The sequence below is a fragment of the Solea senegalensis genome, linkage group LG14 (genome assembly GCF_019176455.1).
Source record: "Solea senegalensis isolate Sse05_10M linkage group LG14, IFAPA_SoseM_1, whole genome shotgun sequence".
Taxonomy (NCBI): domain Eukaryota; kingdom Metazoa; phylum Chordata; class Actinopteri; order Pleuronectiformes; family Soleidae; genus Solea; species Solea senegalensis.
The window spans coordinates 25,004,672-25,022,073 of NC_058034.1; the positions used below are offsets into that span (position 1 = coordinate 25,004,672).

The 17,402-nt window shown below is 42.3% G+C and overlaps 1 protein-coding gene across 1 annotated transcript; it reads right to left on the reverse strand.

The window, feature by feature from the left end:
• Nucleotides 1–1,739: 1,739 nt before the first annotated feature.
• LOC122781058 (uncharacterized mitochondrial protein AtMg00860-like) lies at nt 1,740–2,258 on the reverse strand. The gene has a single exon (XM_044044556.1). The coding sequence runs from the start codon at nt 2,256–2,258 to the stop codon at nt 1,740–1,742; it is 519 nt and encodes a 172-aa protein (XP_043900491.1).
• Between the last annotated feature and the right edge of the window lie 15,144 nt (nt 2,259–17,402).

Sequence of the window (17,402 nt, forward strand, 5' to 3'; positions counted from 1 at the left end):
GGTTGCTGCTCTTGCCAAAGTTGCCTGCTAGCATTCTCCCTGTTACCATTATGGAAGAGGATTTATCAGCAAACTTTTATCAGAGAACTTTTATCAGTGCTGTTAATAGGCAATAGGCATATAGGTGCTGTAACTTGTTTCTCTCTTTCAGGGAACAGAATAGACACAACATTTTGTTCCATTACAGTCAATCTACTAGGTACAGCATAGAGTATGGGACGTATACAAGGTTGCAGAGCAGCCACTGAACCAGGAGTAAACCTCCAGCTTTCTAGTGCATCACAGCCCCAGCAGAGAGGACAACGTGAATCACCGAAGGGGCTGTTTCAACAATAAAACTGAACAAAAGAGTGTGGTGATGACCATAGATGCAGCAAAGATATTCCTCACAGCCAGTGTTGTGAGTAGTTCATGATAGAATGTAATTACAGTAATGTATTGCTTTTTGCTGTAATGCAGTAATGTAATGAATTAAAAAAAGGGAATAATTTACTCATTACAGATCTCAGTAACACACATTACAATGGATTCTGTTAGCTGGAAGCTAACAACGGCACGGCTCAAGTGATTATCGTGTCACTTTCAAAAGCTGAGTTATGAATTTGAGTATCTATGTTTTTGAATGTTCATATTTCCATTATCATTTGAATGGCACTCATACTGTATATTACAAAGCAGTGTTTGAAGAGAACCAAACGGTATACGGAGACGGTATAAGATATGCTGCAAGGGAAGGCTCCATAGGTTTATAGAGTTAAGCAGCTCGGCCTGTGAAATGGGCGTACAGAGGCTTGTTCCAGGTGAAGGTTAGCTCTGAAACGAAGTTGGGGAACATGGACAGGCGACTATTAAACCCCATGGCCTTGTGAGAAAGGTAGCAACTGGTGGACCGTGAGGGTTTTTACACTAGTCGTCATTCTCGTATTGAGAGTCTGGCTCAAGCTACAAGTTAGCACTCTTAGCTTAGCGCTCATCGCAAACACAAGCTCGGAGAAGTCACAAAGCCAAAATTAGTGCTCAGCGAGCAGTTAACTATATTGCTTACAAATTAGTTTGGATCCGTTCAAGATGTGGGACATGGGTTAGGCTCCAGCCTGCTTTTCTTAGTGTGTGCAACACTCAACATGTTCCCCATAACAACACTAAATTGGAACAACAATTCTATTGTTACAGTAAGCGAAGCTAAAATCAGCTGCACCTATGAGAACTTCACCTCACTGCTCCAAAGGAGTGAGGTGTTCTCAGCAAGGAGAATTGTGTAAGAACTAAGGAATAACCATGCTGATGTGTGTTTATATGTGCAGACGGGGCCTCCATATAGGTCACAGGTCATCTGTCTTTTAGGTGTGAATAAAAGTTTTTTCAGTCAGGCCACATGAGGTTATGACATCCCATTCTTATGTGTTGTACTGAGTGGATCAACTGAAAGGGAACATATTGTTATCGACACCTTTGTTTGCTGTGCTTTGATGCTGTAGGCTAAAGTATGCATTTGCTAAGACATTAAGAAAAGTATATAAACTCACAAACTAATATTAGCTCCAAACCAGAACCAGGTTACAAGTGTGCTTATATAGCTGATTGATTACCTGATTCTATCCAGCGGCTGAGCCACTCCTCCCTCTCCTCCACCAGCCGCCGCTCTCACCACACCCCACTGCCACATACCCCCACCACCCGACTTAGGTTGGGACCCTGCTGGCTGCAAGCCCACTCCCCCCGCAGAGCAGGAGAGAAAGTCAGCCATGACATGGGCTGGGCGCCAAAGTTGTTTGAAGCGTCAGCAGGATGAAAGGGAGAGAAAAGGTAGGAGTGTATAAAAGTGGCTCCCCAAAAGTGGCTTGCTTCACCCTCTCAAATGCCAGCTGACACGGCTCCGTCCACTGGACCGGATCTGAGGCACCCTTTCGGGTCAGGTCGGTTAAGGGGCTGGTCAGCTCCGAGAAAGCCGGAATGAACCTCCTATAGTAACTGGCCAGCCCCAGAAACCTCCTGACCTCTTTTTTTGTCTTGGGTATTGGGCAGGCTGCAACCGCTGCGGTCTTTTGTATCTGTGGTCGCACCTGCCCGCCCCCCAAGTGGTACCCCAAATACCTTACCTCCCTCCGTCCAACAGCACACTTCCTCAGATTGGCCGTGAGCCCCGCCTTCTTCAGGGACTCAAGCACTGCTCCCACCTGCTGCTTATGCTGCTCCCAGGTGTCACTATGAATGATGGCCGCAGCATATGCAGAGTGAGGCCGCAGCACCCAGTCCATGAGGCACTGTAGCTGGGGCCCCGAACAACCCGAACAGAAGTGTGACAAATTGGTACAAACCACACGGAGTGGAGAAGGCCATCTTTTCCCTGGACTCTAGCGACAAAAAGGAATCTGCCAGTCAAATCCAGTGTCGCGAAAAAGCGAGCCATGGCAATTATATGAAAAGGGACCTCAATTAGTGGTAATGGGCGGCGGCTTTTCGGTACCAACAACTGGGTAAACTCTTCCTCTGTCAGAGCATCACGACTCACTCTGTATAATCTGTCCTTAATGACAACAAAGTAGGGGTGAGTGGATGCTGTGTTAGGGCGAACCTGGCAACCATCAATTTTCATCACTTGGTCAAAAGCATGACGTAGGGTCTCATCCCGAGACTGCTCAAGTGGAAAATCTTCCATGGGAGCTATCTGCGGGCCCCCTGGAGGCAGCTGTGCTGGCCCCTCCGACCCTGCACCGCCCCTGGCAGTGTCGGGATGCGGCACCTCCGCCTCACCACTAAGCACACCACTCACATTTCCCTGACATGCGTGACCGCACCCTCATAGTTTCCTCCGTTAAGCTCGCAAACCCCGGCCAATTCGTGCCCAAGATTAGAGGGTGCGTGAGGTGAGTACTAACTCCACGCTTGACTCTATGTTTTTTCCCATTAAATAAATTTCCAGGTCTACCACTGGATAATCTTGAATATCCCCATTCACACACCTCACCCTTAACCACGATGCCTCTAACAATGCCCCCGGTAGAACCAGATACTGATGGATCATGGTCTGTTCACAACCAGAATTCAGCAGAGCCTGGTGTGTACCCCCCTGTATACATACCGGTATACAGTACGTCCCTTCTGAACTGGGGGAGGGGGCCGGCGGCCCAGCAACCCGAACCACTTGCCCCACCTCCATGAGGGGGCACTCCAGGAGCTGATGTGCGTATGCAAAGGGGCGGCCGGCTTCTTCGAAAGAGAGCCCCCTAAACCGCCGCCAGTGTCCCTCCGGAGTCCTGGCTAGCCAGTCCAAGATGGCTCTCTTCAGCTGAGCGAAGTTGTGACGCGAGGCCGCCGGCAGGCTGTGCGTGGCCAGCTGTGCCACCCCGGTGAGCAATGGAAGAAGCCACACGTCTCCGTCGTGCCCTCGAAGATGTCCAGAAACGCCTCTGGATCATCCTCCACGGTCATCCATTGCAGGGCTGACTGGGCTCTGGATCGGTGCCCTGGGCGCCCAGGTGCTGCAGCAGCTCCCGCAGGAGAGCACAATCATCCCGCTGGGCCACCGTGATGTCCGCGAGGACCCGGGACTGCTGCTGCTGAAGTGTGGTGGTGCTGTCCTGCAGCAAGGTGCTGAAGTGCCAGCGAGAGCGGCGTCTCTTTCTCGCTCCTGCTCCCTCCTTCTGGACCCAGCCTACTGCAAGAGACCAGAACCAGGTTACAAGTGTGCTTATATAGCTGACTAATTACCTGATTCTGTCCAGCTGTCTGATCACCGGCTGAGCCACTCCTCCCTCTCCTCCAGTAGCCACCACTCTCACCACACCCCACTGCCACCATCACATTAAAGCCAGATCGAAAGGTGGCGTGAGAGGAATTTGGAGTCACACAACTCACAGACTCCATTAAAAAGGCCATCAGACACATGACCACTTCCTGTGTCAGCTTTACAAAGCAGTCCAGTCTCTCCTCTTTCTTGGAACTATAAACATGCATTGACAGATTATGAATGTCTCACTTGTGGATTGTGTACATGTGCTGCCCCACACCTAAGCCAGCCTTGTAGTGCATGGTCAGGTTCACAGCTGTCATTTTCCCTTTGTCTCCTGCACTGCTTTATTTTACTACATTATACCTTCTGTGTTCACAGTTTAAAACATTGTCCCTGCTGCTGCTGCTGCTGCGCTGAACATGTTATTGTAGAACTGTCACATAATATGAGAATGAAGTGGCAGACAGATGTGTTTTTAGGGAGTTTGGGTGCCCAGAAGAACCGTTTATCTCTGCACACCTAAAGAATGTCCATGTGCATGCTGCCATAAACAGGAAGCTGACACTCATTGTTACAGCCGCTGCTGGCTGCCATTTAGTGTATATTACTTGTATTGTTTCCATGAGTGATTCTACCAGGCATGCAGATCCAGCTGTGTGATTCCCTGTTGAGGATTGGTCCTTCTGAAGCAGAGGCGGTCTACTTCCTGCCTCCTGGCTGGCGTCTGTGATTGGTGTGGCTGTGATTCGACCAAGTCTGCCAAGACTCTTCAATCAACCCCAGCTGCAATATAAATAGCTTGTGTGCCCTCATATCATGGTGGCTGTGAACCAGTGATCAGTTCGCTGCACTGTTGGTTGCATACTATTGTATTTAAGAGTATTTAGAGAGTGTATTCGCTTAGTGTTGCCTGTTTGAGTGGTTCCAGCCGGTGTTCAGAATCTTTGCATAACTATCTTGTTTGCTAGAGACTACCAAAAGAGTTGATCACTCTATTACATTTGTTTTGAGACTGTCCATTTGCAAAATAACTGCAAGTTTGTTTTTGTCTGTTGTATTTTTGTATGCTTATGGGTGCTGATTTCCTTTTGTTCATTAGTTTTCTTTTTTTTTTTTTTTTTTAGCCAAGAGCTAAATAGTGGTCATTTATTCCACCTCCCTTTGTATTAGTTATTTGTCAGCACCTGTAAAGCCTCCTTTTGTTATATTTCCTTGTGCAAGTGCCCACTCCTTATTTAGTTGAACTCCTGATTTTACCCCAAATGGTCCAGTTGTCACATTCCACCTTATTTCTAATTCCAAATCACATGTTACTGCTCTCCAAAACGAGCCGGGTCGTAACATCAGTTAGGAAAAAGTAAATGTTTTCAATGAGAAACAACAATCGTATAAAATCAGTGCAAGGACTTTTCTGCAATGAGAGCAACAACAAGATGAAATTAAAAGTGTTAATGGAGCTTTTCGTTCATAGCTGATCGTCTAATCTTAAAAATCAATCAGGAAGTGAAGGTGGTTAATTATGTCATCATTTTCAAAGCTTTCAAATGTTTCTGCCTGTCTGAATTAACAAGCCAGCAGCGTTTTCAAACTTGCTTGAAACAAAAGTGGACCAAAATGGTTGCAGATAAATATATATATATATATATATATATATATATATATGTATATATGTATATATATATATATATATATATATATAGGGGGTTGAATAATACTGCACATGCACATGTTGAAAGTTTTTTCATCATTTATTGTCATTATCTTTCTTCTATGTCACTATATATACTATAAAGTCTGTATATATATGTATATTACATTACATTACATGTCATTTAGCAGACGCTTTTATCCAAAGCGACTTACAATGGAATTGAGTACAATCAGCGTGGGGTGGAATCGAACTTGCGAGTTGTGTGTCTTCAGCATTAATATGGTAAGAGAGATTGTAATTCTCCATGATCTAAACAAGCGGGAGCATGTAGATATTGAACAAAAGTGGCCTGAGAAGGGAGCCCTGAGGAACCCCACATGTGATTTGCTTTTGCTCAGATTCACAGTTACCAAATGAAACAATTAGTCCCAATCATTCAAGTAAGCATTTGAACCAATTTAACACAGTACCAGAAAGTCCCACTGAAGCTTGTGTCACTTGGTAAACAGCTTGAGATTTATTTGGTGATTTTGGTGTTTAGAATGGTTTCAGTTCATGTACCTGTGACACTAAACGAGGTAGCAGTACAACCAGCATAGAAAGACCTCTCAGTGCTGCTGGCACCACTGTGAAACATTGTGACAAATCTGATGAATTATATCGGATAACTTCGGCACAGAAAGATGACTTTATAAATAGCTTTTAATTACAAACTGCAATTATGTACCAGTTGTGTCTGAGAATGTGGAAGATGGAATCAGCCTTTAAAGAGCAGCAGGGATGTCGAGATGTTTTATTGTGAGATGTAATTAGTGAAACCTGATAAAAAAGGATATGAACATACAGTATGTCGGGCTGCAGGACTTTTTGTCCTCATTTTACTCCACATTGAAAAACTTTAACATTGCACTCTGCCAAAGATCAGATCACTCCATAACTGTGAGTGGACTGTGCAACAATCATCAGTATGATTGTATGACCGCAGAATCTCTTCACTTAAACTGTGTTTGAATAAGTCTATGGAGACATTTGCTTCTACTTCTGACTTATAAGAGCATACTTATATTTTCAATAAATCAAAGATACCAGGATATGTTAATTAGTCTATTTATTAAAATATTTAGTCCATATTAAAATAACTAAAAACCCAGTTTACATTACACACACATAAAACATACACTATACATCAAACTCATCACTTCATATAAGGGGGCGCCACAGCAGATGATCTGCAGACGTGACATGGCAGAGATTTTTACCCCGAATGTCCTTTCTGACACAACCCACCGTTTGTCTTTGGACTGGCACTAGGAGTAGCTACACTGATGTGTTCCCCCATGGATGGAGTAAACAATGACCAATGGGGAGTGGGTACCTTGCTCAAGGTACCCCAGTCCTTGACCTGGTGAGGACTCAACCCAGCAACCTTCTGCTCACAAGCCAAGTCCCCTTTCCACGCGGCCAATGGGCTGCCCCAAAAAAGAGAATGAGTATTTGATCTGGCAATCAGAGCATGTCAAAGTTGGCCATATAGGATATTCATAAACAAATCAGTCTGAAGTTAGAAAAGGCTGTTGCCAATCAATTATGTGAATATCTGCGCATTAATGGCCTGTTTGAAGATTTTCAGTCAGGTTTTAGATTAAACCATAGCACAGAAACAGCACTAGTTAAAGTTAGTAATGATCTTCTCTTGGCGTCAGATAATGGTCTAGTTTCTTTACTTGTCCTGTTAGATCTTAGTGCTGCATTTGACACCATTGATCATGATATTCTACTGCAGAGATTGGAGCAGACTCTTGGTATCACAGGTGCTGCCCTCTGCTGGTTTAAATCATACTTATCTGATAGATTCCAGTTTGTTCACGTTAATGATAAAGCCTCATTACAAACACAAGTTAATTGTGGAGTTCCACAAGGCTCAGTGCTTGGGCCTATACTTTTTACCTTATATATGCTTCCTCTAGGGAACATTATTAGAAAGCATAACATACACTTTCATTGTTATGCAGATGACACACAGCTATATCTATCGATGAGGCCGGATGAAATAAATCAGGTTGTTCAACTCCAGGAATGTCTCAGAGACATTAAGTCCTGGATGACCTGTAACTTTCTACTTTTAAACTCAGATAAAACTGAGGTCATTATACTCGGCCCTAAACACCTCAGAGAAAAACTTTCTGCCCACATTGTCACTTTAGATGACATCACCCTGGCTTCCAGTTCCACTGTGAGGAACCTTGGAGTTACTTTTGACCAGGAAATGTCATTTGATTCACACATAAAACTAATTTCCAGAACAGCCTTCTTCCACCTGCGGAACATTATGAAAATTAGAAACATTCTGTCTTTACAGGATGCTGAAAAACTAGTTCATGCTTTTGTTACATCTAGATTAGATTACTGTAACTCCTTATTAGCAGGATGTTCTAACAAGTCTGTTAGAATCCTTCAGTTAATTCAAAATGCTGCAGCACGAGTTCTGACAGGAACTAGAAAGAGAGACCACATAACTCCAGTGTTAGCTTCTCTACACTGGCTCCCCATACAGTTTAGAATTCAATTTAAAATCCTCCTCCTCACGTACAAAGCACTTAATGGTCAGGCCCCTTCATACCTGAAAGACCTAGTCTTACCCTATCATCCTAATAGACCACTTAGGTCACAAAATACAGGTTTACTTGTGGTTCCCAGAGTCTGTAAGAGTAGAATGGGAGGCGGAGCCTTCAGTTACCAGGCTCCTCTCCTGTGGAACCAGCTTCCAATGATAGTTCGGGAGGCGGAGCCTCTCTCTGTATTTAAAGTTAAACTTAAAACTTTCCTTTTTGATAAAGCTTATAGATAGAGCTGGTTCAGGGAAACCTAAACCATCTCTTAGTTCTGCTGCTATAGAACTAAACTGCTGGGGGATTTTCCTGTGGTGCACGCACATTCACTCTCTCACACTCAGCATTTGATTATGACTTTTTATATGTCATTAACCTTGTCTCTTTCTCTCCCTAGTTTGTGTCTTTCCTTCCTTCCCTCTCTCTCTCTCTGTATTCTCATCATGCAGGTTGCAGGATCAAGATCCAGTTTCCGAGGCTACGCTCATCGTCACCATTATTATTATTTTGTAAATTAAAAAGTCGATATCAGTAACTGTATAAACTTGTAACCTGATACAGTTGTTGTGTATCTGCTGCTGGTCTCTCTCTCTCTCTTCTGTCTCTCCCTCATGTCCCTCCATTTTCTGTCCCCCACCTCTCCACTATCCCCCATTTTTCCTTTCACCCCAACCGGTCGAGGCAGATGACTGCACATCTCTGAGCCTGGTTCTGTCAGAGATTTCTTCTTCTGTTAAGAGGGAGTTTTTTCTCTCCACTGATGCCTAGTGTTTGCTCATTGTGTGAACTGTTGTGTTTCTCTGCTCTCCTTGATGTTGTCTATGTACAGTTCCTTGAGATAATGTATGTTATGATTTGGCGCTATACAAATAAAATTGAATTGAATTGAATTGAATTGAAAATAGATTTTTGTATCCTTAGAATCAGCATTTTATTTAGGAAGGGCCAAATGTTCAACTTTACCGACACAGAAACATAATGTTAACTAGTGAGAGACTTTTACAGTTAATAATAAGCTTTTAATGTCATTGTTTTAATGTAAATTAGCAGTTAATACCAGTAGCTTTTTAAGACCCTTAAATAATATATGAATGGGTAACTTCATCAAACTAAATAACACTAATAAAAGGTTAGTTGAACATTATATTAACTGAATAATTAATTAATATTACCATACCACAATTTAGACAAAAGAAGGCACCTTCTGTGAAAGTCAATAATTGAAAATAATGAAATGATGACACACACAGTGTATGGTGTGTGTGTCTGGTTGTATTCAGTTCATTACTTTCTGTGTAAATATGTAAGTTTCTAAACCATGGACGCCGGTACCTTTTGGTAGTCAGGTGACCCGGAGCGGCTCTCTCATTGGGTTCTGTCCGGATCCTCCGAGCCAATCAAACAACACTGTCAAGGCTGTCAAGTATCCTGTGAATAACTTAATCCCTAATCCCTAAACATTACCTGAATAAACCCTTACTCCTGCAGTGAATGACTGTAATAAAATATGTGTGTTATACCAGTATTACCCAGAATGTTCAGACATGTAAACAGACATGAGTCAGTGTTGGCACATCACGTCTTCTCCACAGCAGGCGAAGCTCGTCATTTATGAAGAACGATGACATCTCACTCCCTTTCTCCCTTTGTCTCTCTCGCTTCTCTCTCTCTCTCACAGCTCATGTTACTCGATCACCCACTCCTCACTTTTTGTCTATTTCTATTGATTCATAAATAGCTTTGCAGCTGCAAATCAAAGTCTGGACGATTGCACCACATGACTTATAGAAACTTTCACCATCATCAAATTTATATTCAAGTAGTGTAAGTAAAATACTCCTCACCATTAGTAAATTACAGTATGTAAAAATAAGTCAATAGGTTTACATTACAAGTGATGACGTTAACCTGTGACAGAAAGAGACAGTTCATATTCAGGTCAGTGCTGACACAAATACACACACACGTTTACAATCATTCATCATCTTTTTGTAGCTGTCACTGCATAAACCTTTAAATATTTTATTCTGCTTCTGTGAGAGCTTTAAAAAGAAGACGAGGCCCCCTGTGGAGCTTCACCCTGAGAGACAGTGACAGGAGAGAAGAGTCTGATTAGAGCCTCGCACCCTGAACAGCCCACAGGAGGCTTCCTGCAAGTGCCTGACTACAGCCCAGGGTCCTCACACGTGGTGTTACAACAGCTCCACAGTCACCCTCATTATCCACAAGTCCTGACAGACAGAGTCACCGCCAGCATCGCCTCCAGCATCACCGCTGCCGTGGTGTGTTTACAGCTGCTGTCATATCCTGATCAAACACCCCAAACATCACAAATCTGTGGAAAGTCATGGAGCTTTTTTTTTTTTCATACTTTTCAATGGATCTGTCACACATGCCTCACAGAGCGACGGGGTGAACGACGGGTCAGTGAGTCTACTGTTTTTCCTGCGTCCTACGCAGCTGTCTTAATCAGTGTCTGGGCCTTTTCTCTTGCAGAGTAAAAGGAGTCACTACTGGGCCAGTAGTGACTCCTTTTACTCCTTACCACCTGCTTCAGAGAGCCCACAGGCTTCAGTGGGGTCGTCTGTCTGAGAGCAGCTTGATATCACGTCTCCGTCCTTGCACACGGCTCTGGCTTCTGCATCGCTCCAGTTTTAATTATCTCCTGTGAGAGCGGTGCAGCCGTGCAGCCAGCTCGTTAGGTGTGTCAGTGGGGATGAGCAGTAACCTACAATAACCCCCCTCCCCGTCTCCTCTCCTCTGTCACTGCTTTCACACTCACTCTTTCCCTTTTCTCTCACTGTCGTCTCGCTGCTCTCTTACCTCACCCTCCTCACCCTCCTCACCCTTCTTTTTTCTTTAAAAAAAAGCCAACATTTTTCTAATGGGAGTGCATGGGTGCAATAAGTCAGTCAGTCATCATCTACTGCTTTCTCCTTGGGTGCAATAAGGCATGTCTGTAATTGAGTCAGTTACTGAGTCTTACAGAATACCATCAGCTGATTCTTCTCCATATTAAATCATTATTCTGACTACACTGTTTCTGTGCTTTTTCTTGCTGCATAAAACATGTGAAACATATTAACTCTGCTGTCAGTGTGTGACAACATCTTCAAACTGATGCTGGAGTGGGACGTTTCCGTTTCTCTTCGATCAAACATGAGACTAGTTTGACTTAAACCTGAAGTTTGTGTCACATTGTAAGCTGTGTTGAGTTTGCCGTTTCAAATATTATTTAATAGTTAGTTAGGCAGTTACGTGTGTGTAAATGTTTGTTTTTGATTTATCTCAGTTTATCTCGTGTCCTGACAAACCTAAAAACTCTCTCTAAGGACTTTGGTGCATTCTGGACACGTGAATACGTCTGATCCTGCTCTAAGTCCAGAGAGTCATTGTCATGTTAGCATAACGTTAGCATTTGAACTCCTGCGCAGACTAGCTCTAGGTCCGTGATTTAAAATGACTTCTTCAGCTCACTTAGCCTGTTAGCCTGTTAGCCTGTTAGCCTGTCTCTGGCTCTGGTTTCAGCACCATCTTCACCTTTATGACAACCTCAGGAGGGTTATCTCTAGAGCGGGCTACACTGACGGCTGTCTTGTCAAAGCTCCGCCCAAGCAAGACTATCAGAGCGAACACTGTGAGGACAGCTTCAGGTCATCAGGATCATGGTGTGAAGAAGTTTTTTAGACTCTAATTAGAAGCTGCTTGTATCCATTATTATTATAAATCATTTCCTCAAACTGAAAAAGAAATGTGTAGTTATATGTTACGCCCCCAAATAAGGATCATTGACAAATCTGACAAATGGAATTGGCAAAAACAATTTAATAATTAGCTTTCATATCACAATATTATGCTGTCTACTACATTTACAATTTCATTTTCCTGTGAACTCTGGTGTAAAAAGTGGAAAACAAAGTCCATGCAGGCCAAGGTTGTTTTTTTCTGTTTTTGTTGTATTCCTACTGTCTTTGGTTTGTGTTTGTGTGTGTGTTTGTGTGTGTGTTTGTGTGCTGCTCTCACAAAGCTGATACTCGATTGCTGTCATATCTCAGTTATTTTGCATCATTTTCAGAAGATTCACCGTGGATGATGATTTGCACCAAGAGCAGATTAAATGCATTTTACGAAACAAACGATCTTTTCCCCCTTTTTTTACTAGCATAATCTATTGATCTACTATAATAATACCAGGAGGCAAAAGGTTCTTCTTCTCTTGTGTATCAGAACATCTCCTTTCACTGCTAACTGTTGCCTAATCCTCCTCCCCTTCCTTTCATTTCTACTATCTCCTTGTAGAAATTGGTTGTTTTTTCGGGATTTGACAAACACAGGAGTCAAACTCCGGTCACTGGTTCCACAACAGCAGGGGATTGGGAGTGCTGTGAGAGTGAATCTGATCCACTGCATTTCATTCATCTCTCCACACACACACACACACACACACACACACACACACACACACACAGCATCCTGTTGGATGCTATGAATGCTGGGTTCATGGCGAGGCCACAGAGGTAAAGAGAGGAGAGGAATTTGTTCACAGCACTCTCACTCTGTGTCTCTCTCTCTCCCTCTCCCTCTCTCTCCCTCTCCCTCTCTCTCTCTCTCCTCCCTCTCTCTCTCCCTCTCTCTCTCTTTCTGGTTGAAGTCTGGATAGAGTCCAGCACAGACAGCCAGAAGTAGCAATTACCAGCAAATGATTGCTCCGTGTTGTTGTCAATGATTCACCATAAAAATAGGATTTCTCTCAGGTTATTAAAAAGGCCTTCCCCTCTGAGATGCAGTTTACTGTTAAAGCTGCTGGAGCCAGTCGATGCTGAGCGCCACAGGCTCCTTCTCCATCATTTAATTACTCTCCTGTCAATCAATGGAAAACACATTTTTAGGAAAGCCAATCGATGTAGAGAGGTGACTTAAGTGATGAAAGGGATTGTTACCTGACTGAGTGACACACACACACACACACACACACAGAAAGACAGACACAAATATGCACACACATCCGGTTGTGTTGATCATTCTGGTTTGTTTCGTTATTGAAAATAACACAATGTCGGATTTGCTCTCTGGGTCCCCCTACAGTTTGTAAAAGTTATTCTTTGTAACTACTGTCGTCGCAGAAACATGTGTCTTTATTAACAAGTCAGTGATACTGGTGAACAGTAATGTCTTTAGACGCCTTTGTCGTAGCATTTTATACAAATATGGATTGTAAGTGTCACATAAATCTGAGTTAATAAGTTACATCATAATTTCGATAAGTTAATAAATAAATAATTCATTTGCTGATGATGATGACAATTCTCCTGTAATCGATAAAATGAATTAGTTAATATGGAATGCTGTTCATTTCATGCCCGGAACTAATGTTTTCCCAGTTGTTGCACTACTACAGCGTAATCTGAAGGACTGTATACACTGCAGGGCGTGCATGTGGCAAGAGATCCACTTTATTCATTCATTCATTCAGTCTGAAGATAACGGCTGACAATTTATGGACTTGAAGAACTTGGACGGACTTTAAACAAGCAGCAAGCGGCCAATGAGGTATTTGTCGAACTTTGAATGTTTTATGTTTTATTTATTCAAAGAACGACCTGTGTCCTCCACATTGGTCCTGCATGTGCCCAGTTTGTGTGCAAATAAAACACAACAATAAAACTCAATTCACTTTTTCATTGGAAGATCATTTTTTGTTCTTGCTGACAGTTCTTCCCTCTCAGTAATGAGCCGCCAGAGAGGTATGTTTATATTAATCGTTTATATCAACCATTGTTTTTCTTCCCTTTTTTCTCACAATGTGCTAATCATGTGCGTTGTAATGTATCGACAGTGTATTGGAGATGCATTTGATGGCACGTGTGTAGTGACAGTAAATCCATCAGTGACTTGAACGTGTAAAAAGACTTTCACTTTACTGTGAACCTGCAGTTCAAGTGAGGAGGTGACAATGTATTGATTTAATACATGTAAAAGAATATGGCCGCATGCATCCATCAGAGAGAACATCCATCAGAACATCCATCAGAGGGAACATCCATCAGAACATCCATCAGAACATCCATCAGAAGAACATCCATCAGAGACATCCATCAGAGAGCATCCATCAGAACATCCATCAGAACATCCATCAGAACATCCATCAGAGATCCATCCATCAGAACATCCATCAGAACATCAGAACATCCATCAGAGAACATCCATCAGAGAAGCATCCAGAATCCATCCATCAGAATCATCATCCATCAGAGAAACATCCATCAGAGGAACATCCATCAGAACATCCATCAGAGAACATCCATCAGAAATCAGAACATCCATCAGAACATCCATCGAACATCCAGAACATCCATCAGAGAGAACATCCATCAGAACATCCAACAGAACGTCCATCAGAGAGAACAGGACACATGTTCATGTTAAGGACAAGGAACCTTTATTTATTGGTGCTCCACATTTCACCCACACAAACATGCTAACCCTGGGACTTTATTGCTGTGTGGCAACATTTCTAACCACTGTACCACCATGCCACCCAGGTCTGAATGAGGTCACAGTCACAAACTGACAGGTCAGTCACACAAAAACAAATGTCATTTATTACAGTTTACTTATGTTACTTATGCTTTACGTTACAATATGACTTTCTTTGCAAAGTAACGTGTTGTGTTACTTTTATTAAGAATCACAGAGATCAACTGAAACTGAGCTTCCGCTGGTTTGAATACATCGGGCTGCTGTGCGAGAAGAAAGAGGATCCGTGATAAGCAGCTGATTCTGAACAAACTAGTCATATAGTTGATCACATCTGAGTGCATGTTTAGTAATGACATGGAAATACAGCAGCACATATTTCAACATGTATTTCATGACGTTTTAGAGGAAGCAGAGCTTCCCTTAATGTCAGAGCAATTGCTTTTATTTCTGCAGCGACACATTCAGCTTCCATGTGTGATGGAAGAGCCTCGTATCTGCAGCGGCACACATACGTTATATTACATCATTACCACAAAAATGACCTGCACCACTGCCTGCCTCCATGTGCTGGCGCTCTCGTCCAAGCTCTGCTTCCTAAAACACTGGAACACTGGGAGTCTGAGGTGAAACTGTGCATTTCGGCTGACGGATGACTTGCTTACACGCTAATGTCTGGTTATCAAATCTGCTTCTAGATTGATTGACAGACAGCTATGACAGCCTATGAGTAGAATGACTAGTCTCGTTTCTTACTGTATTTGCAGTTACTGATGTCTATCAGGATGTGTAGTAAAGAGCATGATGAAGATTTAACAGAGACAGCCTGACTTTAAGTGTCAAAGTGAATCCTCTGCTTTATCAGGCCACATCCTGTGGTTCATATTTCCCATTTACACTATATTAAAGAAAACTGTGAACTGTGACAACTTTAATTGAAGGATTCTCTGAGATTCATCATTTCCTCAAATATCTAGAGTCTGAATGCTTATGTCAATGTGAGATTTAAGTCTTCTAATGTATGATATATTCTCTTTATGCTGCAACTTGATTGTTTTGTGTGTGTGTCGATGACGGGAAAAGCTTTTATTTGATTTTAGCGTAAGGTGATGAAACACTGCAGCTCGGAGCTTGTTTCAATGGTACTGATGCAGTTACAGGTCTCGTCTGACATCATCAGGTTGAATATATGAAAGAGATATTAATAACATAATAGAATTGTGGGGAAAGGTTTTGGTTTTCACACCAAGCTTTGACTAAACCTTGTGGCACCTTCTGCTGTTCAGACTTAAGGAGGTGAGGGATGAAGAAGGGCAAAGGTTAAAAGATAATGAAATGAAATCTCGCTGACATACAAAACCTCCCTGATAATCATCACACACACACACACACACACACAGAGTGCAGTCCACTCGTGGGACCATATGTCATTGGTGAGAGAGAGCTATGAAGACGGTGTAATGGTTCTATAACCATTATGAAGGGTGTGGAATAATTGACCTCTGCATGACGATTGATCTGATGACCACAGATAGGACAGATCATGTGACTTCACCATTGTCTGCATGTGTGTGTGTGTGTGTGTGTGTAGATAAAACCCCTGTATTACTGCAGTGTGATCAGCAGAAGGTCCATTGATAGTTCACATTGTTTGATATGTGTACGAGGCACGAACACACTGTCTGACTTGCGGGTTTATTTGCGGGTTGTGCTGCCCATAGAGTAACTCCCATAATACCTCTGAGCTATGTCAACGAGCCATCCTGGTATCAAAACATTAATATTTCATTTATTTGTAATGCCTTTTAAAAAGTGTTGATCTGCCGCAGTTTGTCTTTTCACGGATACAAACTGTTTATAATAATATAATTCCAGTTTTTAGTTGCATGCTTGTTTTTCACTGGACACTTTATTAAAGTGACTGTATATGTGAATGTGACCGTGAGAGAGAATGGCTGTCTGTGTGTTGGCCCTGAGATTGACTCCAGCGACCCCTGCGACCCTCATGTGGAGGATAGAGTGGTAGACAATGAATGAATGAATGAATGAATGTTTGGGTGAACATGATGGCAACCCTAGTTACGCTGTTATTCCCGCTCAGCACTTCGTAATGAATAATATGAAACATTTTAAGAGTCAAGCCATTGAAGAGAGGAACAGTAACTGAGCTCAGTCAAGGATTCATGTGACATCAATGATACAAACTTAAATTCTAAAAATGAAATGTCTTTGTGTTTTTTTAACTTGCTGGGACAATATTTCACAACATAAATCATTGTGTGTAACAAACAGCATCATTATGTTACATTATATAGTAAATGTGCACTTATAGCTACAGTGGATTCCAATAGGGAAGTGTCTGTAGAAGAAAATAATAAATACACATTTTCCCCAAATAAACATGTCCAAAATCATTCTAATCATGTTTCATTGGTCGTACGTTCTTCTCTGTGACTGTTTGGCATCAGTCTGTCTCACAGAAATGTTATTTTCATTTTTCATGAAATAAATATGTGACTCAAATATTCTGACTTTATAAGAGTTTAATTAATTCTTTGAAAAGCAGAGATAATAAGCCAGGATTTAACCGAATATGATCAGCCCCCAGGAACAAGGAACATGAATACTGTATGTATTCTCATCTGTTTTTTAGTCACTACAGGTTCAGATCCAGAATACTTTTTCACAGTTGGATACTTGACATGAATAATAACCAGTCTGCTTAAATAAGTCTTGGTCCTGGGGGCAAAAGATTTAAATTCTTTTTCGAACCCTGGCCTCAAAAAAGTTTCTGAACCCTCAGCCTTAAATCCCTACAGCTGCCGCTTGTATTTTTGATAGTTGTTTCACTACACTTGTGCTCTCGACTTCAAAATTAACAAAAGTTGATTCACTCTTTGAAGGTTTCAGAATAAATAAGCAGAATCTGCTT